This window comes from Toxorhynchites rutilus, chromosome 2 (assembly GCF_029784135.1).
Source record: "Toxorhynchites rutilus septentrionalis strain SRP chromosome 2, ASM2978413v1, whole genome shotgun sequence".
NCBI lineage: Eukaryota > Metazoa > Arthropoda > Insecta > Diptera > Culicidae > Toxorhynchites > Toxorhynchites rutilus.
Window position 1 is genome coordinate 301,393,831 of NC_073745.1, and position 25,358 is coordinate 301,419,188.

A 25,358-nucleotide genomic window follows, 5' to 3' on the forward strand; every position below is an offset into this window, starting at 1 on the left:
TTTGGTTTGTCAAAACCTGAGACGTCAAAAAAAGTGGAAGGCTGGGAGACATCGGTCGCCAGTGACCCTCAGGAAATGTGATCGATGTAGGGATGCTGCAAGCCTATGTACTGGAATCATTACTAGCTCAGTCATCAGAGTGGGGAGTATGACCCATAATGTTCCAAACCTATGTACTGGAATCAATATAAACTTGATCCTCAAACTGCGTAGCTATATCTCCAATGTACCGTTAATATGCTCACATGGCGCTATACATCAACTCTTAAAAGACATCAGAAGGGATGTTGTTCTGTGTCGTATTCCGGCCATGCACTTGGCACTATCAGTGTGACCTCATGTTAACTCCTCGACATTCCAGTGCAAAACTCAGTCGATCAAGAAAAATCTCTTTTTGGAATCGGCGCTAGAGAAGGGCCACATGTCGATGGGACGTGCTTGGTTGATGTCCTAGAAGGTGGTTAATTTGGTTTTTTTCTTTTCCAGTGAGTCATTCACTGATTTTCAGACTGGATTGTACATGTTCTACGCTATATATTCTTTTGTTACACGGGGAAAAATCTAGAACTGCTAAAGTTAGTTAGTTCAGATGGGTACATTTTATATGTGACAGTAATCTAACTAAAGGTAGACAACTCTTCCTTAACCAACACATGAGGCATTGTCGTATGTTGAGATTATAGTAACGTTGATTCATTCAACGTAGAGCCAGAAACGGCTGGAACTTGTTCAGGAACAACTGAGTGCACCCAACATAGTTCCCCTAACATAGGCGCAGCAGCAACGAATTGGTTACTCGGTAGATTAGAACCGACTTCTCGTAGTTCCTTCCAAATCCTTCCATTATCCAATTTTACGTTGTAGCGGAGTTTACCCAACTTTTTTGAAATCACTCCGTACTTTCATTTCGTTTTGTCAAAGTAATCTCTCGCAGTAACCCTTAACCTTTTTTGAAGGTCACGTACTTTTCCATCCTCGTTCTTCAATTAAATTCTAGTCAGTTCAATTCTAGCGAATGGTTATTCTTTTTGATGTAACGAATAAATACAAATCTTCATTCAACCTGACCAGTGCCGAAAATATTCACGTTCACAACATTCAAATATGGCGAATTTCAGCCTGCCTTGTATTGATAACCTAATGCTCAAGCGAGAGTCGATAAATATGAAACAACAATATCAATGAACACCAGTGGAATGAACAGCAACATCAGCTTGCCATGAAGTTCCTTTTTCATTTGCATCTTCATTTTGGTCATGATATTCGTAGCGCTGAAATTGAAGATCATTGCGTGTTAGTGAAAAACAAAGCATAAAATTCAACGTCAACCAATTTAGAGTGAAATCTATAACACAAAATTATTGTTATTGGTGACGGGCAATGGATGACAATAACAGACGAGCAGAAAAAGAACATAATCTTGTTTTGATTTCCGGTTTAATGATACTGGCTCTGAATGTTATCAAAAATAGGGTGACCAAAATTGTCGATGAAATAAAGAATCTAACTTTCCTATCTTTATAGATAGAGGTAAACATAGTTCGACAATGTTGTAGTCCAAGTTACTTCAATCATCTTTGTCGAACAAAGTATTTTTCGATTTCTTGGAATAACCGATATAGCGCCTTTTTTATAAGTTACATTAGGGTCACCATGAGAAAAAACTGTTTTTTTGCTCTAACTTTTATATTTAAAATTCTACATATAAACTGTCTTCGGGAAACTTTTAGAGCTTACTAATACAAATATTTTGCGATGCAGAACTTGTCAATATCTTAACTTTACTCAAAGTTATTGATATTTCTTCCCAAAAAATACGCTCTCATCAATTGTTTGTCATTCTTTCTGGGGCAAAGTTTATTGACGGCATTTGAAGGAGCATATTTCACTCTACATGATGTGTGATTTTCAACACTATGTTATTTTTTGTGTTTGAGTAAATTAAAATTGAAATCATGAATTTTTGAGTTAAAAAACATCAATAACTTTAACAAGGATTATGATATTGACACGTTCTGCATCGCAAAATGTTGGTATTGATAAGCTCGAAAAGTCGTACAAAGACAGTTTTGATGTAGAATTTGAAATATAAAAGTTAAAGCAAAAAAATCCGTTTTTTCATGGTCGCCCTAATGCAACGCGCTAAATCGATTATATTGAAAGATAGAAAAATGCTTTGTTCTACAAAGTTGTTTAAAATACAAAAAAAAAGTTGTTTAAAGTACTACAATATTGTTGAACTATATTTATCTCTATCTATAAAGATAAGAAAGTTCGATTTTTTATTTCATCGACAATTTTGGTCACCCCATTTTTGATAACATAAAAATAGGTGCTCTATCATATGTAACAACTTTGTTGAAGAGAGTATTTGTCTAAAGAACAAATATCTCGCACAAAGTTGTTTCTTGCGCATTCTATCTAAGTTGCATTAGACTAACCATGAAAAAAGGTTTTTTTTATTTAACTTTTATATTTAAAATTTTACATCTAAACTGTCTTCGTACGACTTTTAGAGCTTATCAATACCAACATTTTGCGATGCAGAACTGTTCAATATCTTAATCCTACTCAATGATGTTAATGTTAATGATGTTTTTTTTATCCAAAAACTCATGATTTCAATTTCAATTTACTCTAACACAAAAAAATAACATAGTTTTGAGTGAAATTTGTTCTTTCAAGTTCCGTCAACAACCATTTTTCATGTTTGCCCCAGAAAGAATGACAAACAAATGAAAAGAGCGTGTTTTTTGGGAAACAATAACAATAACTTTGAGCGAAGTTGAGGTATTGACAAGTCCTGCATCGCAAAATATTTGTATTAGTAAGTTCTAAAAGTCTTCTGAAGACAGTTTGTATATAGAATTTGACATATAAAAGTAAGAGCAAAAAACAGTTTTTTCATGGTGACCCTAACGTAACTTAGAAAAAATGCACTATATCGGTTATTTTAAGAGATAGAAAAAAGCTTTGTTGGGCAAAGATGTTTCAAATAACTGGGACTACAACATTGTTGAACTATGATGAACTTTGTCGAGCTCTAATTGCAAATTTCCATTTAAATACATCTCCTGGACCATTGTGCAATGGTATAAAAATGCGCATAACCAAAAATTTTCAATATTTAAGTTTTAAGTTACCTCATACTAAAATAAATAATTTTGTATTTTTTTGTAAAGATTGAACTTAATTTTTTACCGTGTAGATAACTTAAGCGACATTCCCGAAGGGATCCCAGCTCAAGGCGCGATAAAAACGAAACAGAGAAATCAACAGAGACCGATAAGCAAAACAAGCAGCCTTCAACAACGTTACTCCATCGACCGTTATGTTCAACGGTGCCTTATAAATCCATGCAGTACACACAAACCGATTTGCTCATCAATGTCCGGATTTTCGCAGTCTTTCTCCCTCGGTGACGACACGTTAGAAACGCTCGATCACCAGGCTGCGAAAACTCCTATTTCATCAGCATGTTCCCGCCGAACAACTCGCTCCAATCTGGTGCAGAAGAAGCAGCACGGTAGCAACGAACACCAGATGGAAGTGATCGACGAGTCGCCCACCAACTCGACTCGGGCGGGTGGCGGTAATGAAACTCGCCAGCGAAGTGTTCGTGAAAGGCTCAAAACCATCGGAACCCAGTCGCGGTCTCGCAAAGGCATCCGACGAAACAAATCGGAATCTATACTCGAGGCGAAAGATCAGCCACAACGGCGGCAGCCGCTGACGAAGTGTCGTAGCGAAAGCCGAGAGCAGATCAATTTGCTAGAGAATGGATGCTCGGAACTTTTCCGGAGCGATATCCGATTCGATTGTGTGTCGGGAAGCGGGCGGGATAAGGAAAAGGAAGCGACCCAGGTGAACATATTAAAACTTCTAGAGTCTGATCTAAGCTTCGACATGCCTTCGGTGAGTGCGTTCGCTACAATCGATTGAAATGTTACTTAAATGGTCCTTCTAGGTTTCGCAGGAACAAATAAAGGAGAACAGACCACCTGATGCGAAGATCTCTCGGACCAGTGATGAGTTTGAGCATATCCTTGCAAACGGCAGCGATTTCTCCATGGATTTAGTGCCACGCAGCCAGAGTCTACTAGCTTCAACTCGTTGCTCGAACAAGTTGGAAAATTTATTCGAACAAAGTGTTTTCACGCTAGATGAACCTATGCAGCCCAAACAAAGAGCGGAGGCGACTCGTCACTCGTTGAGCCAACTGATTTCCAGCGAGGATTTACTCGAGTTTTCCGAATTACATGAAACATTGCGAGTCGAAGACACCGGTTCGGATGGCGAAGAGAACCCGCTGCCGGTGGAGAATGTGACCTTTACCCAAATACCAGTGGCAGATGCGAAGACAGAACAGCGGCAACTGGAAGAATTTCTGACGCAGGAAATCGAGCGCTCGAAACGCACAGTCTTCGAATCGCTGAAGAATGACAATCAGGTGGCACTCTCGGTAACATTGAACAGTTCCAACATCCCAAAACTTAACGCAAGTCAGCAAACCAGAGTGCGATCGACATCAAATGAATCGATGACCTTATGCGGCTCGAAAAATCTTCGCTTGGTTGCCAATTGGGGACTACCGGACGCGATTGTGAAAGCATACGCCAAAAAGGGTATCACCGAGTTGTTTCAGTGGCAGTCGGATTGTCTAGCGAACGCCAAGGTGATCTTGGAATGTGCGAACCTAGTTTACAGTGCACCCACTTCCGGTGGAAAGACTATCGTGAGTGAGTTTCTGGCAGCGAAAACCGTCGTCGAGCGCAAGCGAAAAGCGATAGTGATTTTGCCATTTGTGGCCGTTGCCAGGGAGAAAATGTACTATCTTCAGGTAAGTGTGATTGTTTGCTCGTTTCCATTGTCGCCTGATTAACACAATTGATATTAATTTCATGATATAAATTACTAACTGAGCCGGCAAACTTCGTGCCGCCATAAATGGATTTTTTGTTATCAATACTTTCAAACATCCACGTTTTCTTACTAAGCGAACGTTCATGGATTCCATCGCAGAACTATCCATTAATTGATTTTCTAAGTGACCCTTTACAATTTCCTTTTATAATAAATTTTCTAGTTCTTTTACCAAAACTCATTATAATTGAGGGGCTTAGAATGAAAGGGGTGTAAGTGATTTTATCGATTCCTCTACATCGACTCTGTCTTTTGGTCATAACTTAAGCCTGGTTTAGAGTTCCCGTGAACGTGAACTTGAACAGGTGGTGGAATAGTACGATCATTTCACGGTGAACTACATTGCGAACAAACAACTAAAAAAAATCGTGGTGAATAGAATGATTTTGTTCACGTTCACGTTCATATTAAAAGTTCGCCAGTAAACGTGAAGTAAATAAACATCGACCTTCAATAAAGTAATTCGGATAAAATATACAGTTGTTCACGAATCAACCCAAAGCAACGAAGTTTTTCAACCCGCGGAAAGATCCGATTGAATGAAATTGCATCCATATCAAAATTTTCATTGAAAACTTGAGAATTGCTAAACATATCCACGGTGAAATAATTTTCAGAATGCCTTGGGACATTCGAACGTGAACATGAACAGGGAAATATTTTGACGTCTAGATTCACCATTGTTTTCACGTTCACGTTCACCGAAGTCGGTGAACTATGGGGAGTTCACCAACATCTCGATTCCACGGTGGAAATTCAGAATCGGTGTGAAATATTGAATTATTCCACATTTATCAATATGAATTGTGTTTAAACATGTTTTTCAACTAGAAAATGTTTCTTCCTATCGTTTCAAGATGTTTTCCTCGCGTTTTATATATGGACTGATGAATTATTAACAAAAAAGTGTTTGTCCGCGTTCACGTTCACGGGAACTCTAAACCTACCTTTAGCTGCAAATACATTCCCAGCTGTATTTGACAATGCGGAAGACAGGTCAGAGCCTCATCTATCGGATTCTATAGCAAACTCAAATTGGAACATTTTTGCAGTTGAGTTATTAACTGAAGAAAAAGTTGATGAAGAGAAATCGACCAAGTCACTTACACCCCTTGCATTCTAAGCCCCTTAATTAAAATTAATGATCAGACACATTTTTCGTTCTTTATTTACAAATGATTTCTCCGTTACACGAAATACATGTTTGATACAAAAAACATATTAAATGAAGAAAGCTCAAATTGGAGAATTCCTTTCTCGAGTTTTTCACTTACCAACACATTTGGCGATTTTTTTTATTAATATCAGAGATTTAAATTCTCGCTCTGCTGCTAGATAAGTATTCAGTAAATCAATCTAGTTTTCGATGAGTCGCGTAATGTTGGAATTTTCGTCTCTTCCTTTACACCGAAGATTCTTTTTCAGAGAGAAAGAGATGTGGGAAAATCTCTCCATCTGAAGTTTAACGAAAATGCTTTTTCGTATCTCATTTATTACTCAAAATATGGAGCGGAAAATCAGAGCTGACTTTGCCAACGTTAGCCTGTTTGAATTAATACTTCACTTCACGATGAAATACGATGTCATCGCATTTTTTCATGCAATGTTTTCAGTTATACTGGAGAAATGAAAACCCATTATCGGCATCAAGAAGTCACTGAAAACGAAACCATTTTTCGGCAATCATAACTCACCGAAAAATAAAAATCGGCTTTGCGGTTCTCGCGAAAATCGAAGTGAGTGTATAATATTCTCTCGGCTCCTATATTCTCAACTATTTTTCCCTGTGGACGAAAACGGATGTTTTTTCACTCAAATCGGCGAGCATTCCAATCTCTGGTTTATATAGTTGAAGATATAGCAATGCGTTTTTCACCTGAAAATCCATTTCCACTTTCGAACAAAAATCAATTTCGTTAGCATTAACATCAAATGAACTAAAAACGCTTACCACGATGTAATTGTAGAGCATTTGAGAATTAATTTTTCGCATTTTCCTTCAGAGTTTTCTGAAAATTTTCAATTATGTTTAGTTGTTATTATGGCTGGTTGAAACATGTGCAATATTTCTATGGGACCCTCCTTCTTCTTCCAGAGAAACATTTATTGTTATCTTAAATCCTCACATTCCAATTTTGGTTCCATTTGCTTGATTAGCTCTCGAGTTATGCAGAAATTTGTGTTTCTTTTTTCTTCCTATGCCGTCTTGAATAACCTAGCCAAAGTGTCATGTTCGTATGAAAGACCACCCGGAACTATAGATTAGTGATGAAACAGATAGTGGTTTGGCCGGATACCGGATAACAGATATCCGGCCAACTTCGAGGCCGGATATTCGGCTCTTTATAAACTAAAACAAAATTAAGAGAAACGACAGGCGTACATAAAGCAAATAAAGCGTAAAATTCTAGAAAAAATAAAACACCCCTATAATAAAAATTATGAACGAATATTATATTTTTCGTTCAGAATAAATATTCTTTTTAATAGTGTATCATGTTTTCTACAAGGAATCAGGAACAGTTTTTTTTTCAAAAACTGTTTTTTCAAAACAATATTTTTCCCATCACTCCAAAAATGGAAAATTTCGTTCCAGCCGTTTTTGGGGGGAAATCATTTGCAATACTGCAAACAAAAGAAGACAGCAGCTGAGATACAACGGATTCTTGTGGAAAGTTACGGCAAGCCTGCTCTGTCGGAACTAACCGATGGTTTCATCGATTCAAAAATGGTAATTTTGACCTCGAAGATGAGGAGCGCCCCGGTGCACCTCATGAAGATGAGGAATTGGAAAAGTTACTCGATGAAGATCCATGCCAAAGACAAGAAGAAATTGCAGAAATGTTGGAAGTAAAACAACAAGCAATTTCACATCGTTCAAAACAACTGGGAATGGTTCAAGAACATGGCAATTGGGTCCCATATAAGTTGAAGCTGAGAGACATTGAAAGGCGCTTTTCACTTGCGAACAACTGCTTCAGCGACCATAAAGAAAAGGTTTCCAGCACCGAATCGTGACTGGTAACGGAAAGTGGATACGGTACGACAACCCTAAGCGTAATAAAGCTTAGGTCAAGCCCGGCCAGCCATCAACATCGAATATTCATGGTTCCAAGCTTATGCTGGTGGGATCAGCTCGGAGTCATTTATTATGAGCTACTCGAACCAAATTGAGCCGAGCCCCGAAGGACAAGAGGTTACAATACGCCGATAAACACGACTGGGTGATTCTGCAACATGACAACGCTCGGCCCCATGTTGCAATTGGTGTCAAAAAGTACCTGGAGAACATCAAATGGGAAATCTTACCCACCCGCCGTATTCACCAGACATCGCTTCCTCCGATTACCATTTGTTTCGGTCGATGACACATGGCCTGACTGAGCAGCGATTTTCCTCCTATGATATAAAAAAAATGGGTTGATGACTGGATTGCCTCAAAAGACCAGTCCTTATTTCAGCGTGGAATCCGTATTCTACCAGAAAAATGAGAGAAGGGTGTAGCTAGCGATGGACAGTACTCTGAAAAATCTGGGACTATTCTTCTTTTTATAATAAAACGTTGAACTTTTCAAAAAAAACGTTGGAAACTTATTTGTACTCCCAATACAAAAACGAAAACTCAGATTTTTCGCAATTGTAATATTTTTTTAAAGAAGACTAGACCATTGGCATATATGTCGATCATCTGAATCGGTTTAGTGGTTCAAAAGTTATGATTTTTAAAAAAAAAATCTTTTTTGGAAAAAAAGGGGGATAATTTTGATTTTTTAACCATCGGTTAAAAACTTTAAAACTTCATAATTTAGAAAAAAAATCACATCTCTAATTTTTGGATATTTTATGTAAAAAATCCTCAGCTATCCAAAAAAATTATGAAAAATATAGCGCCCTCTTGTCCAAAGCCATGAAAACAACAAAAAACAATACGGGTCTAATGTTTTGCGATAAAGAACAAATCTACCACTCTTCACGAAAATCTGTGAACCACTGTATCGGTTTGACATGGAATAGCTGAATATTTTCTATGTGTTAACACATTAAGGACCGCACGTTTTGGGGCAAACTTGAACGCTTTTGTTCGGATTCCACGAATGAGATCGTTTCCTTCGATGTGGATGAGACGAAGGCGAGGCATCGGTAGGCCTTGTTAGATTCTTGAGAAACCAAGGATGTTGGATACAAAATAATACAACTCGTAATAAAACTTAGGTCAATCCCCAGATATAACATAACTTTGCAGCATGGGCCAAATTCGATACATTTAGATTGTACTCACCAATACAAGAGATTTTTAAAAGCCATACAAAGAAAGGAAAGGATAAGGGAAACAATATAGGGCTATTGAAAAGGTATTGAAACCTTTGAAAAAGAGAGATTAGAAGAAAGAACAGGGACAGTTGGATAGCAGTTCTGAAAGGAAACCCAAGAAAGAAGATTGAAAATTTAAAATATTATTATATTATACCAAATTGTTGTAAATAAATTGTGAAATTGTAGACATTGTGAGATAGTAGTGAGAATAAATTAAATTGTGTAATTGGATTTTCAATTAACCGAATGTTGCACAAAATTGATTTCCAAACCCGAGAGAAGCAACCAAGGAAAGAACCACCCGGAGGGCAAGGGCCCATATTCCAAGTAAACAAAGGATTTAACCTTCAAGTGTAGAAAACACTGGTTATTTCGTGATCCATCCGTAACAGACGGAACGCGAAACACGAGAAATCTCGTGAGCGGTCCGCAATGTGTTAAACTGATGATCGATTCATAGATATTTTTAGTTTTCACATCTACCTTCATCCTTTAATTTGTTCCGCCATGTCAGTGAACTGAACAATAAGTCACACTTCATTCCTTCTTCCACCATCGTAGAAGTCAATTCTTACAATCCAATTCCTCCATACAGGAAATCTTCTCACCGGCAGGCATACGCGTCGAAGGTTTCTTCGGTGGCCACAAACCACCCGGTGGATTCGACAGCGTAGACGTAGCGGTATGCACCATTGAGAAGGCGAACTCTATCGTCAATCGGCTTCTCGAACAGCAGAAACTGGCCGACATCGGGTTGATAGTTGTGGACGAAGTTCACCTCATATCGGATCCATCGCGGGGTTACATTCTGGAGCTGTTACTCACCAAGGTACGCTTCGCGGGTGCAAAATTAGCAGAACAGATCCAAATCGTAGCCATGTCGGCGACCTTGCCTAACATGGAACTGCTGGTGGAGTGGCTACAAGCGGAACAGTTCCGCACCGATTTCCGACCGATTGAGTTGAAGGAAATGCTGAAGCTGGGCACATGCATCTACGCAAACCAAAAAAAGTTGATTCGACAGCTGGACACGGAGCAGTTCCGAGAAACCACGAAACACGATCAGGACAACATCGCGCAGCTTTGTTTGGAGACGATTCTGGAAGGATGCTCGGTTATTGTGTTCTGTCCCTCGAAGGACTGGTGCGAAAGATTGGCGAAACATTTGGCAGAATTTATTTACACTGTTCGAAAATCCGAAACCGAACTCGGTCAAAGACTGAGCGCCGAGTTGGACCAACAGAAACTCGATGAGGCTTTGTCTTTGCTGAAAAATTGTCCAACCGGTTTGGATGCAGTGCTAGGGACCACAGCCCGTTTCGGTTGTGTCTATCATCATGCTGGACTAACTGCGGATGAAAGGGACATAATAGAAAGTTGTTTCAAGAATGGCATGATACGAATCATCGTCGCTACGAGTACACTCAGTAGCGGAGTGAATCTTCCCGCTAGGAGAGTAATTATCCGAACACCACTTTTTGGCGGGGCGCCAATGAATCCGTTGACCTACCGACAGATGATTGGCCGTGCCGGTCGAAAGGGACGTGACATACTGGGCGAGTCAATACTGATGTGTGACGGACAGAATGTGAAAGCTGGTTGGGGGTTGGTAAAATCGGAGCTCAAGCCAATCACTTCCTGTTTGGAGGGAGATGGACATGTGAGATTCAAACGACCTATTATACTCTCTGATATTCTAAGATACATTTAACCCTTTTCAGAGTCATCTCAAAAGAGCAATTCTGGAGATCATAGCCTCGGGTGTTGCGAGAACAACTGTGGATCTGGAAACTTTCGTGAATTGCACCCTCTACAGCTGTGAGAAGAAATGCCCTTTCAGGTTCAACCTAGAGTCACTGGAAGACATGACCGCTGTCAAGCGAACCTCATCAGGCTCCAAGCCAACAGAGGAAAGCGACAAACCGAATCCTATCGCATCCTGCGTTCGTTTCCTGTTGGACTACGAATTCATCCGACTACAACGCAGTGAGGAAACAGACGGAACATTCCTGATATCTACCTCGTTAGGCAACGCCTGCTTGGCAGCATCTATGCCTCCTTTGGATGGTTTTTTACTGTTCAGTGAGCTGCAAAAATCACGCCAGTGTTTTGTGCTGGAAACCGAACTGCACGCCATCTATCTGGTAACGCCGTACTCGGTTAGCTATCAGTGGCAGAACATAGACTGGATGGCTTATCTTGACCGCATGGAGCGCCTCTCGGGGGCGGAAAAACGAGTCGCCGAGCTGGTGGGCGTTCGAGAGGCTTTTCTTGTGAAGGCTCTCAGGGGAAATGTGGCCACCGGTGATAATCAGCTGCTACAGATTCACAAACGGTTCTACACGGCGTTGGCCCTACAGGAGTTGGTAAACGAGAAGCCACTGAGTGCAGTGGCGAAAGATTTCGTTTGCACCAGAGGACTCCTGCAAAGTTTGCAGCAGGTCGCAGCTACATTCGCAGGTAAGGTATTGTTTGCTAGCTGACCCGTTGAACTTCGTCCCGCCAAAAAATGATTTTGAGATATAAATACACTGAAGTCTTTTTTTACGCGGATTTCGGAGTTTACGTGGTTTTTTTACGCGGATTTCGAAATTTAAGCGGTTTTTTTACGAGTATTTCGGAATTTACGCGGTTTTTTACGCGTATTTCAAAATTTACGCGTTTTTTTTTACGCCACACGTATCAACCGCGTACAAATGCAATGTGCTCATTAGTGTGACTTTTCATGAAATAACTTTGTATTGTATCACTGAATAGTAGCTGAGAAATAAAAGAAGATACAGATATCATGATTGCAGCATACAAAAAAAATCAGTTAATCAATTGTTAGAATATGGGTTGCATTTTTAATTAATAATTCATTGTTTGTTAGATTTTTATACGGATTTTGAAATTTACCCGGTTTATTTTTACGCGGATTTTAGAATTTACGCGGATTTCGGAATTTACGCGGTTTTTCTTACGCAGATTTCGGAATTTACGCGGTTTTTGTTTACGTGGCACGTTTTCCCCCGCGTAAAAAGCGATAGGGAGATTCTTTTATCAAATGTTTAATTTTATCAAGAAAATCCTAGTCTTATTCTAAGAAAAAAGACAATTCTTCTTCAATAGTCCCTGCAATGACAACTCTGCCAAATTGCGGATAAATGTTCTTATGTAGTTAATCATACATAGTATTTTTTTTTTGCAATTCAAGCTTACTCGATGGTGCCTTAATTTCCTAAAGGTCATCCGAACAAACTTGATCTGGGCGAAACCTGTTTACTGAAATTTCATGACCCAAATAACAAACCTTTTTAACGCGGTATTGTAGCTTTTTTCGCTTTGAATTTGATGTTTCTTTCTAGAGCTCTCATGATTACTTCCATCATTATACGATCATGTTGTTGAATATTATCAGCAAAAATAAGAAGATCGTCAATATAGACAAAAACACCTTCAATATCCGCGAAATTTTCCTCATTGAATTTTTGAAAAATTTCAGGAGAAACCAACAAACCGAATCGATTGTAGCGATACACTCCATAAGGGGTGTTAAAAGAGCAAAGAAAGCTCGATTTCATGTCCAATTTTATCTGGAAAAACCCATCTTTAGGATCTAGTACCGAAAATATTTGCTTGTTAGCTAATTTAATCCTCAAGTCATCGATGGTTGGAATCAAATAAGGTTCTTTCAGAAGAACCTTATTCAAATCACGGAGGTCCGAACAAAGTCTTAAAGACCTATCGGGCTTTTCTTCTTCTTCTTCTTAAATGGCACCAACGTTCCTAGAGGAACTTCACCGTCTCAACGTAATATTACTTGCGTCATTTTTACTAGTACTTAGTTGAGATTTCTATGCCAAATAACACGCCTTGAATGCATTCTGAGTGGCAAGCTCTAGAATACGCGTGACCACAGTGCAAGTCGGAGGAAAGTTCTTTTACGAAAAATTCCCCCGACCAGAACGGGAATCGAACCCGAACCCCCGGCATGTTAGGTTTTGACGCTAACCACTCGGCCACGGGAGCACAATCGGGCTTTTCTACAATCGTCAAATTAGAAATCCATTCCGTGGGTTCATCAACAGGTGAAATAATTATGTTCTCACATAAACGTCCAGGTTCCAGTTTAAATTTGTCCAGTAAAGCGAACGCAACTCGACTAGGGGGTTTAGCAGAAGGGGTGGCTTGATGATCTATTTTCAACCGATACTGCTGTTTGAAAAAACCGATACCTAAAAAAACATCTGAATGCTTTTTAATGAATTTTTCTGCAGTGTTATGCGACTGAATATCAATAACACGATTTATCAATCACGAATCAACACAACTCTTCAGGTTCAGTATTGGATTTACATCTAGATCGACAATTACAAATTCCAAATCATGCCTAACGCCACGGGACAACACTTCCAGTGTTTTCCTACCAAGTGGCTGAATTCTCGACGACGTCCCGAATCCTTGCAAAACAATAGAAACATCTTCGAGTTCAGTCACTCCAATCTTCGAAAGAACTCGTGCCGGAAGCACATTGACGTCCGCGCCTGTGTCGAGATTGAAGGACACATCCATATTGCCGATCTTGATAACCTCACGCCAGGGAGATCCAATGTTGGATTCTAACACATCCATATAGCAAAGTGACAACTCTCCAGCATGTTTGGTCTGAGAACGGTTTCTACAGGCAAAACTAAAATGATTCTGCCAGCCGCATGCCGAGCAGGTTCTCCCGTGTGCTGGACATTGGCCTTTTATATGATTATAACCACAATAGCTGCAATTAGAAACACTCACTTTAGCATTGAGCTTGGTGAATTTTTTATTATTATTAGTATTAGTATTCTGGTTAGTACTCTTTTGTAGAGATGGGCAAAACGGTACACTTTAATGAACCGTTCAGTGACCAACCGTTCACTTAAGTGAACTAGTTCTTTTGAGCAGTTCACTCACTCTTTCGTACATTAGAGGTATATGCCAAAGCTAGTATAGAAAAGTGTGAGATGTTATGTAGGACTGTTTATTCATAAAATGCTTTTTGTTAGCAAATAATTATATGTCCAAATTTTGTTAAAAATATATTAGCAAAATAGAAAATCATACTATGATTATGAAATTTTGATTTAGTTTGAGCCGTGATTCATTCTTTTCAGCAAAAACTAGCGTTGCGCTGCTTTTCTTATGATGTTTTTCAATAACTGCTATAGCTAAACTGTACCAAGACGCAAACAACTTTCTCGAAATTATCGAGCACAATATGATATAATATAAAAACAATTCATATCAGCGACACAAATTTTTATATGCTGTTCAAAAAGACTGTTTGAATCGTTCCGCTTTTAACTGTATATTTTGGTGAGATAGATTCGCATATCTTACTGAAATATTTACCCTCGACTTAAAAATATAAAATTAAAACTTCATTTGATAAATAATCGAACAATCCAATTTAAGAACCACCGTATCCTGGAATATTGCGTTTTATTATGAAAACGACAATACCGACACCATTTTTTTGTTATTTCATGGGACTATCGTTTGTTTCCATTCGTTAATTTGAGGACTTTTTACCTTGCAGCAGCATTAATCTATCACTCGTTCGCTCGCCTTCCTCTTATACACCGATCACCATACACAGTTCGTTCTGAACTGTATGTACAGTTCAACCAGCAGTCAGTTGGTTCTGAACTGTATACACAGTTCCGCCAGCGGTCATCGTACAAAGTTCGTTCTGAACTGATTCTGAACTGTATACACAGTTCATCATTCACCGCACACAGTTCGTTCTGAACTGAACTGTATACACAGTTCAGCCAGCGGTCTTCGTACACAGTTCGTTCTGAACTGGATAAGCAGTTAATATGAACTGTTGCCCAGTTAAAAATGAACGACCGTTAGTTCACTCTTTTTGACGAACTAGTCATTTTGAACAGTTCATGAACGGTTTGCCCATCTTTACACTTTTGTGAGCTGTTAACTTTCGGCCGGTTTTGAAATTCGTTTCTGTTTTACTCATCCTTTTCCCCGTGAGACCCCCCTTTCTGCAGAGCAGATCTACACGTCCCGGAGTTCCTGGTTTCTCGTGGCTCATGACCTTCGCTTGATCTCTCCGTTGTTCCTCGATTTTGCTGGCTTCAATGGCCTTCCCCAAAGGTAATTCCTTGGCATCCTTCGCCATCAGTTTGTCCGCAAACGAGCGATCGTGTAAAACAAAGACAATTTAGTCCTACAATAAACTGTCTCGCAAGTCTTCACAAGCGTTGGGATTTCCCGTAGAAAACGGTCGAATTTCTCACCCTCAAGTTGCCGACGATGGGTGAACATAAATCGTTCGAAGAGCACTTTTTTCTTTTGTCCGCAATAGTCATCGAAAGCACCCATAACCTCATCGAAATCGTCCTTATTGTCCGGGGGAGCGGCAAAATGTTGAATATATCCATCTCTTCGGAAGCGATGATCGATAGTAAAATTGTTATTTTTACATCGTTTTCGCATCTTTCATGTCCGGCGCCCTTCATCCAGTACTCGAAGGCTTGCTTGAATTTTATCCAATACGCGTGGATGCTGCCCGCCGTTTGCAATGGCGGCAGCGAAGGTAGCGTTGGTGGCAGCAGTGCTTTGACCCGAGATTGGCAAATCCGAGGATTTAAGCTTTCCTCTCGTCATCTCACTTATCACAATTCACCAAAATCAACAAGGTGATCACTTTTCGAGTACACCCAGGTTTTTTTTACGCGGGGGATACGTACCTCGTAAAAAAAATCGCGTTAATTGGAAAATCCGCGTAAAAAAAAACCGCGTTAATTGGAAAATCCGCGTAAAAAAAACCGCGTTAATTGGAAAATCCGCGTAAAAAAAACCGTGTTAATTGGAAAATCCGCGTTAATTGGAAACTCCCCGTAAAGAAAAAAAAGGTCATATAAAAATCCTCTTGAGAATCGTGATGGGGTGCGGCATACGCTCTGAGGGAGCTGAAAGGGAGAGATATGAACTGAGAGAGAGAAGTGATGTTGCTCAGGTTTACGCGCAAAAATCGCGCTTATTTCATTCCTAAATGGGATTGATGCTATGCATGAATTTCATTGTGTGTGGCTCTCGACGAGCGGACTTAAATACATGTACATGAATCTTTCTTCCCCCAGCCGTTATGTGGGGTTGGATGAAACTTCGTTGCACACGAAGGTCGTACGGAGGATTTCTGCTTCGCAGTGGTGTGCTCATCAACCCATTCTTGCACAAGCTTTATGCTATCTCGAGATACTTCTTCTTGCACTTGCAGATTCATCAGCTAGCGACCCAGCTTGTATTTCTCCTGAAAAGGCTTTCTCTGCAGCGCTAATTGCCTCTGTTCCAACTCTAACTGCTTCTGGTCTAATTCTTTCTGTTCTGTCAGGCATTTGCGTTGCAAAATCTGTCCTCCGACTTGACGTGGTCGTTCCCATCGAAACTGGCATAGGCGGTGGTGAACAACGCGGGCAAATTGAATCTGTGTTCGCTACAGATGCATCGAACCTGGCACATAGGTGCGGCACTAATATCCGTCAATAGCACTAAGTTCCGTCATATGGTCTCAGGAAGCATGAGGGACATATTTGATATTGCTCAGTTTTTTTTTACGCGGTGACCGCGTTAATTGGAAAATCCGCGTAAAAAAAACCGCGTTAATTGGAAAATCCGCGTAAAAAAAAACCGCGTTAATTCGAAAATCCGCGTAAAAAAAACCTCGTAAAAAAACCGCGTAAAAAAACCGCGTAAAAAAACCTGGGTGTACGTATTTCCGAAACTATCTCAAACGGCGGTTTTGCTACAGCACCATGTGTTATCCGTGACAAAGAATAAAAACGTCTTGTCGTTTAGCCGGTCGTAATCCGTGAGAGGGAGTTTATTGAATATTCTCTCAGATGAGCTCATCCTTAAGCTAGTGTTAGTATTCAGCGTATTAGTAATGTCCGATTAAAAAACAGTAAGTGGGTTATATCTATGGTATAACCACAATGGTGACGTAGGACTATCGGTGATTTAGTGATCATTTGTTTGAAGTTGGAATCTGAATCCATTCTGAATGAATGAATAAATGAATATTTGGGGGACTTCGAAAACGAGAGCGTTACGTTGAAGGTACAAGGTTTTATGCATCCAATATTGGATATGAAAATATCCTACTGATGGGGAAGAATAATCTTTAGAAGCTTTCCTGCTAATTGCACTTGATTGAAAAATCACAGAACCAAATGTATTTGGTCGCAGTGTTATATGGTTAGAAAACATTTAAATAAACTCTTCCGCTTGCATGTTATTTTCAATGCCAAGGGGAACTGACAGATTATTTTGCAGCAACGTTCACTTCTTTCCGGATTTTTCTCGATAACCAGCAAACGTAAAGAGTTGCGCGCGTGTATGTGTATGTGTGGCGGTTGCTCCGATGTCTCAAGCGCAGGGTTGTCAATAATATTTTTCAAAAAACTGAAAGATTGCTCTTAAAAAAACTGGAAGAAAACTGGATCCCGTGAAATCGTTTTGCTTTAAGAAGTTCGGCTTTGATTTATCTAAAATCATTTTTTATACTTATTCCAATGTCCGAGAAATAGTATTCCATTCAAAGCGTATAGTAGATCATGAAATAGCGAAATAAACCATGAATTAACCATACGAGTAGATCAAAAAAACGTTTTCCACCACTCGAACATTACTGTGAAACAATATTTGAGGATCTTTTCTTCTAAAACCTATAAAAAATATATTTATTTGGATAAAACTTAAAAAATCTCGTATTTTTTGCTCGACAATGAGATTAATTGACGTACACGGTTTCTGGTTATAGATCACTGCATCAAACCTAACCTGAATTTTCTGTTCTTTTCCTTCTCGAATTTTGACATTTCTGTAGTATTTTTTGACCATCTTCGTAGCTATTTTTTTCGCATTCACGAAGAATATGAAATAAAAAAAAATCTCCCGCGAATGACGGATCTCTATATCTCTATAGCAAGTCCGTAAAAGAACATCCCAAAGCCCATAAGGAGAATGGTTGTAAGTTGCTATTCGTGGCTACCTAGAGAAAGATAACTCTCCGCCGTTGCGATTGAATATCGCCGAGAATATTGGATTTAGAGGAGCTCTCGGTTACCTTCTCAGGTTATCAAAAAATAACTCTCCTCCGTCCCGATGAGATTCCTATAAAACGTACGCGCGATGCATAATATCTTCAGGTGTCTAGAGGAGTTCTCTCGGACTCTCAGGTTTCCAAAAGATAAATCTCCCCTTCCAGATTAGAGTTCGATATATCGCCGGTTCGATTAGTTATAGAGTTCCTCTGGTTATCTTTCCAGGTTTCCTATTAATAACTCTCCTCCGTGACGGCGTTTGTTCTATAAAGTGTATACGATATGAATAACACCGGGATGATTAATTTTCGAGAAGTAGAAAAAGATAGGAAAAGATTCGATAAATAATTATTATATAATTATTAGTATAGCCGATCAAAATTAATTGTACAGGTTTTCACTTCAAGGATACCTAAATATAATCTTTCCCGAATGTTGTAACACATGAGATTTTCGGATTTTCATTTCGTCAAATGGTCGATTGATGTAAACGGATGTAAACGGAGGGAAGAAGGTTTCCATATTCCATATTTCCAATTTAAAATATGGAGCACATTGACACTATGATCTTCTGAGCTTCAGAATTATTTGGAGGACCTATCACGTCTGATGCTAAGACGTTATATAAACTCAAAGCCAGCATAGCACGCAGGCTCTATGAATTTTGGGTATTTTTTTATTTTGTTATGGACATTGTGGATCAATTGGCCTGAACTTCAGAATGTTTTGGAGGACCTAGAACATATATTACTTGGTGACCGGAATAAATCGCCACAGTAAACAACTGCAACAGAAACAACCGCTTAGAAAAAGTGTAGTAGGCTAGAAATATTTGGCGCGGGAAAAACATCATGTGCCTCACATTTCTATTATAAATTTATTCTCTTGTTCTCGTTTTTCGAAATTTATTCTGAGGACAATGTAATGGGGACGAAGTCCCCATTTGGCGAGGATAAGGAATCGAGGCGGCCCATGCCGCCAAGATGACGCAATCCGAGTCCACCGCCGACCCGCCGTCGGAAGCGGCGGTGTCTCGCACGCAAACCTGGGATCCACTGATTGCCCGGTTAGTTTGAAACATAGGATACGATCCTTTAGCAATGTCCGACCGAGCTCTAGCGAGCGTCGGACGGTATACGTCTGCCCGGGGCGTTACGTTTGCCTGGGGCGATACGTTTGCCCGGTTAATTCTTGTTTTGAAATACAATACCGCGCCACAATATTTATAGCCTACTACACATTTTATAAGCGGTGGTTTCTGTTGCAGTCGTTTTCTGTGGCGATTTATTCCGGGAACCATATTACTTATATAAACTCAAAGACATTGTAGCACGAAAAATGTCAAAACACAAAATTGGCCAAGGAATAGGAAGGGTGAGGGAGAATGTTTATGCATAATGAATATATTTGAAAAAACTGGAAGATTGCAGGATTCAACTGTTTAATTGGATCGAGGAAAAAAGACTGGAAGAATCCAGTTTAAACTGGAACATTGGCAACGCTGCTCAAGCGGAACCAATTTTCGATGCTGGTATTCTCTCGGTCGTCTTCTCTTCTCTTTCTGATGGATCGGCTTTTCTGTCCTTCTGGCTTTCACAGTCCTAAACAAACTGAATGCGTTTCAGGTTAGGTCAGGCCAGGTAATGAATCCCTTGATCCCTCACCATCCAGCTCGTCCAGCTCGTTCAACTCGTTCAGTAACGATGTTGTCTTGTCGATGTCCTCACCATCAGAATATCGCTTAAGTATGATTTTTGTGCGTGATTTAATCGAGAGAAGATGTGGTTTACGATGGCAATTTGGAAGGCAAACTAGAGGGGAATGAACTCTCTGAGTTTGAAACTTTCGGCGTCTAAGCAATAATCGATTGAAAATTATATGATTTTCGCGATGCGAAACATTCTCCGTTGCGCGCATACAATATTGGATACGAAAATTTTCTACTGATGGGGAAGAATAATTTTCAGAAGCTTTCCTGTTAATTGCGATTGATTGAAAAATAACAAAACCAAATGTATTTGGTTGCAGTGTCATATGGTTAGAAAACATTAGAATAAACTCTTTCGCATCAATGTATTTTTCAATTCCCAGGGGAACGTAGAGTATTTTTCAGCAACGATTAGTTCTTTCCAGATTTTCCTCGATACTCGAAGCCCACCAGTGGTTAATGCTAACTCGATAACCACCTGTTAATAGCACTTGATTGAAAAATATTTGGTCGCTGTGTTATATCGTTAGAAAACATTAAAATAAACTCTTTCGCATGAATGTATTTTTCAATTCCCAGGAGAACTGGAGACTATTTTTCAGCAACGATTGAATCTTTCCGGAATTTTCTCGATGGCAATGGCATCCAAACGAAAAGTTCCGCGCGTGTGTGTGTGTGTGTGTGGCGGCTGCTCCGATCTCTTCCCGGGGAACCGTTTGTGGCATCACTCTTCTCCTGATGGCCTAAGGTGCACAAACAGGATCTTGGTGACACCGTTCATCCGCGCTTTCATGATAAACGAAGAGCTTCACCACAACAGCGACAACATGATCCAATCGCTGTTCAATTATAACTGAGTGGATTTCCGAACGGCGCTCGCTTATATACCGATTGGTGATTTGAATAGCCCGTTTTGAAAGCAATTTTAAGACTATTGAAACAAGTTTTTGGATCAAAACGTAACAAGTATATAACGCGTAGACATTTTATCTTTCGAATGAAGTGTTTATCATACCATTTCGTTCAGTTGTTTAGAAGCTATTAACGCACAAAATCTTGGTCTCCGGCGTAACGCTTTCGTTTTCGAAACTTTGATTTTACACCCCGGTATAGGAATGAAAGACGTAGTCCTACGTCAAAATTCGAAAATTGGAGCCTATGCAGCAGACGGGATTATAGCATATATTACACATACTACGTTGAGTTCCACTGGGAACGTTAATGCCATCCAAGAAGAAGAATGATCTAGTGAATGAATGGTCTAGAATTCATCGTTGAAAAGCACCGTCCATACGACTCTCTCTATGATTTTCTTCAATGTCACCAACGTTTCCTAAGTTCGTCTTATTAGTTCTTCGATAAGATTTTTATGCCAAGCAATACGCCTTGAATATATTCTGAGTGACAAGCTCTAGAATATTTGTGACTATAGTGCAAATCAGAAGGGTTTCCTTTACCAAAAATCCCCCAGCCGTTCTGAAGAAAACACAACGGATATTGCCTGAACATTAAAAATCGAGACACCGCTACAGCTACTTCACTCGTTATGAACATCATTTCTCATTTTGAATTAATATTTATGAACATACGGTTAGAGGAGACGAAACAAACGATAGAGTGGAGGGAGCTCGAAGAATGTTAATGTGTATCGTATGATGATTGGATGCGGTCAGGACCAGGGATGGTAAAAAATCACATTCAACGATCAATGAATAAGTATATCCCTCTAGTCGGATGTTTTTAAATCACCCCCAGCAGGCGAGGCTCTTTTATTCTTCATATGTACACAGAGAGAATACTTGGAACGGTGAGCTACCAAGATCTCAAAAAAGCAATATGAGAGCGGAATCCCAACTGCTTGCACTCTCGAAGCATTACTTCTACTACTCAGGTTTTATCGTGAGTGCAAGCCACAAACGATTAATCCCATTCCATAGAGCGGATGATGAGTTCTTGATCGGAAAGTGTAACAAGAGACGATCAACTGAAATCTTACGACACTCATCGAGGGATTTTTAATTCTCTATTGCACTGTCCGCAGTGAGTGGCTGACTCAGTCTCGTGTCGATTTTATTTTGCTGTCGTCTCCCGCCCGATAAACAGCAGACGGGTAATGGATGCAATTGATTAATTTTATTACCAGCAGATTTGGGCGAATCTCATCCCGCCCAAAATCGTTTTTAGATTCCAATAATTCTGAACATTCACATTTCTCTCCAAATAATTTTTCCAACAGTAATTCAATTAGTGACTTCACGAAACACCTTTCGAATTCGATTGAATTTCAGACCCTTTTTTATTTTGTAGATAAAACGGATCACATATTTGATTAATTCAATTCTGTGTGGTTACGTTCTTCGGTCGAAATAGTATGGACGTATGATATTCATGTATCGTGGACTTCCGACATACGTGGCAGTAGATTTGTCGAACGACTAATGTTTTTTTATATCCCTTCAAACTTGTTGCATCTCTCAAGTGTACATACTGCTTTGACCGCAGATTTGCATGGTAGAATCTGGTTAATTTCAGGTATTCAGTCTTCATATTGTCGAATGAATACTGTTGGAACAATAGGTATCGCAGCAAATGATTATCAACATCTTACCTTATCATCAAACGGTATGCGAATAATTTCAGTGAACTGACGGCATTGGAATATATGCTTAGTGAGGACGACACAATTATTATCAGAGCGAATAAACGTCCGACTGGAAGTCATGAACATCAATTCAATGTGCCCAAGATAAATTTATCCTTTGAAGGTCATTAACCTTTCTAAAGATGATCAGATGGAATATATTCCAATGTCGTCTGGAATAACCTGTCCAACACCTTATGATCGTAATATTGTTTTTGCTATTATTCTGATGTTTCATAACACGGCACTCTATGGATTATTCGCCGAAAATGAATAAAAAATATCCTTGAAGTTAGCCTACGGTTTTAGTAGCAGTGCAATATGGTGAGCCAGTCTCAGGATAAGAAAACATTTAAAAATAAAGCTTTTTTTTTGAATGAATCAATAGTAAAACAAAACGTCAAAAAATATTCAGCTTTGTGATAGCAGATAATCATTATCCATTTGAGTTGTATGAGTATTCCATTCCCCCACAAACTGTGGATAGTCTATCTGCATACAAATTATGTAGAGTGCCACAATCCAAAAAAATTATGAGCAAATATTTACGTGCTTAAACAAAAAAACACATGTTGACATATTTGCGCTAATTTATGTTTTTTTATTAATTCAAGGTAATCAAGGTCTTTTCTAGACACCAGTTTACTCGGCCCCGAAAAAAGTGGTCTGTATTTGGGCAGGCGGAAAAATATATCTCGCAAGACCACGTGTTCGATGTCGTAAAAGCCTTGGCCAATAACGCATTTACATTAACTCATAAAATTAGTGATTTGAGAGGGATTATTGTTTGTAGTCTCTTGATTAATTTAAACACCATCTGAGAAATCCTCCGTGAAACATGAAACATTAAAGTTGTCCTATCTGCTGTAGCGCATTTTTTTTATTTTACCCAGTTTCATCAAAATTGAACGCCCGGATGAGAGAGCGAGAATCGTACGTCATAGAGACACTCATTCCCATGGAGCAAGTTCTTGTTAGGAGTTGAAAGCAAAACGAGGAAGGAGAGTAACTCAATTATTCGAACTAGTTTCAGTCTAGCAATGCTTTGGTCAACTCAGAGTTACCAAGAGAAAATCATTTGGTTATGATGGGTGAGGATTAATAGTTAGTCGCAGTTTGCACAGATTACGATCTGTGCAGTTTGCGATTAATCGTAAATCACATCATGCTCCCTTGTTTTCCATCCTTGGTCAGGACAACGTCATTCAACGATGTCGTGAACAGTACCAAGGTAGAGGTAGAGAGCGAACGGCTGCGATTCCTACGACACAATAAACAGGAACGGAGTGAGGAACAACACATTTACTTGCCAGACGCTACATTGAGCAATGCCGACACAGCCTATCTTATTGCCAGACCAAACCGCAATGCACATGACATTACAGCACGCGCGTACAAGCATGTTTTTGATGACCTTCATTATTACATGACACGTTTTCAGTTCCACACGTTGCTGGATGTATTCGGTTGAATGGCAAACGCGAGGATTACCTCAAACACACATTTTTAGTTTGGTTCGTGAAAAAAAAAGCCCTAAGAAAATCGATTGTGTAATTTCCTCGGAAAATCCTGATCAACTACCCGTATTCTGGAATCCTATCAAGTCAGAATCACCAAAACTGTTCGAATTTTTGTGTTCTGTGATCCTTTGGACCAAAATATTTACTAGAACTAATTTATACGGCGGAACAACGTTTGCCGGGTCAGCTAGTGTACGTATATAATACCGCACATCGTGATATTAGGATGGTTGTCATACCGATATACGACTTAATCGATCAATGATATAGCACATCGTGCTTTTGCATCTTATACGATTTCAGACACACATGATGCATCCTTTGATTGATGTTTTATACGATTGTAATTTGATACGAATTATTATGCGACCTAGTATGTGCAAAAGATATACGATTCAATGTTTGCCTGGAAGAATCAGACAGACAGACAGGCTATCCATTTTTTGTATACAACCATTCCATGCCAGAGCGATATAATGGTTTCCAGATTTTCATGAAAAGTGGTATTTTTGTTCCTTTCCGCAAACGATTAGACCCGTTTTCTTTAATTTTTTTCATCAGGTGGCCCATTGGCCCATACCATGAGACTGCCCCCTCCAAAATTTCTGCTAAATTTCAACTGAGGTTTTTTTTCGATAATCATGTCAGCAATATGCGGAGCAATCAGGTCCAGGGCTCGACAAAATCATACTCAACTCAGGATAATCAGGGGACTATGAAGCCATCGGCTTTCGCATTCTATTGGAAATGAAATTTTTGCTTCTTCCAGTAATTTCTCTGTCAACAAAAATCAACGGTCATTCGGGCATTTTCGTGCTATCTCCTCTACGACGCTCCGTGCTCTTTTCATTCTTCCATCCGAAAAAATCACCTCATTCTACTCCGCTGTCCAGTTCATGTGTTGTTTCGCCTGTACTTGGGGTAAGGTTAGGTTTATTCGCATTTTTAGTGTATACCAAATGTCCAGATCCTCTTAAAATTTGAGATACACGTTTATCCGATAGAGGAAGGTCAAGTTCCTGCTTCATTTCCGAGGCATTGGGCTTTCCATGCCCTATAATGCGGTTTCCTACTTTGAAATCTTGGAGTTGCCTTTGTTGTTCTTTCGTATGCCATATTTGGTACTTTCTTTGAGAAAATTTCTTACTACTGTTTCTCTTCACTATCGC

The 25,358-nt window shown here is 39.5% G+C and overlaps 2 protein-coding genes across 2 annotated transcripts in view; both read left to right on the forward strand.

The window, feature by feature from the left end:
* LOC129767021 (uncharacterized) overlaps positions 1–25,358 on the forward strand; it is a 478,091-nt gene that overhangs the window by 418,964 nt on the left and 33,769 nt on the right.
* Positions 3,293–25,358, forward strand: part of LOC129769881 (DNA polymerase theta) — a 33,729-nt gene continuing 11,663 nt past the window's right edge. The window contains exons 1-4 of the mRNA XM_055772390.1: positions 3,293–3,915; positions 3,968–4,840; positions 9,833–10,897; positions 10,959–11,697. Of these exons, the coding sequence (XP_055628365.1) occupies positions 3,388–3,915; positions 3,968–4,840; positions 9,833–10,897; positions 10,959–11,697 (3,205 nt within the window). The 5' untranslated portion in view covers positions 3,293–3,387. The remainder of the gene's footprint in view (positions 3,916–3,967; positions 4,841–9,832; positions 10,898–10,958; positions 11,698–25,358) is intronic.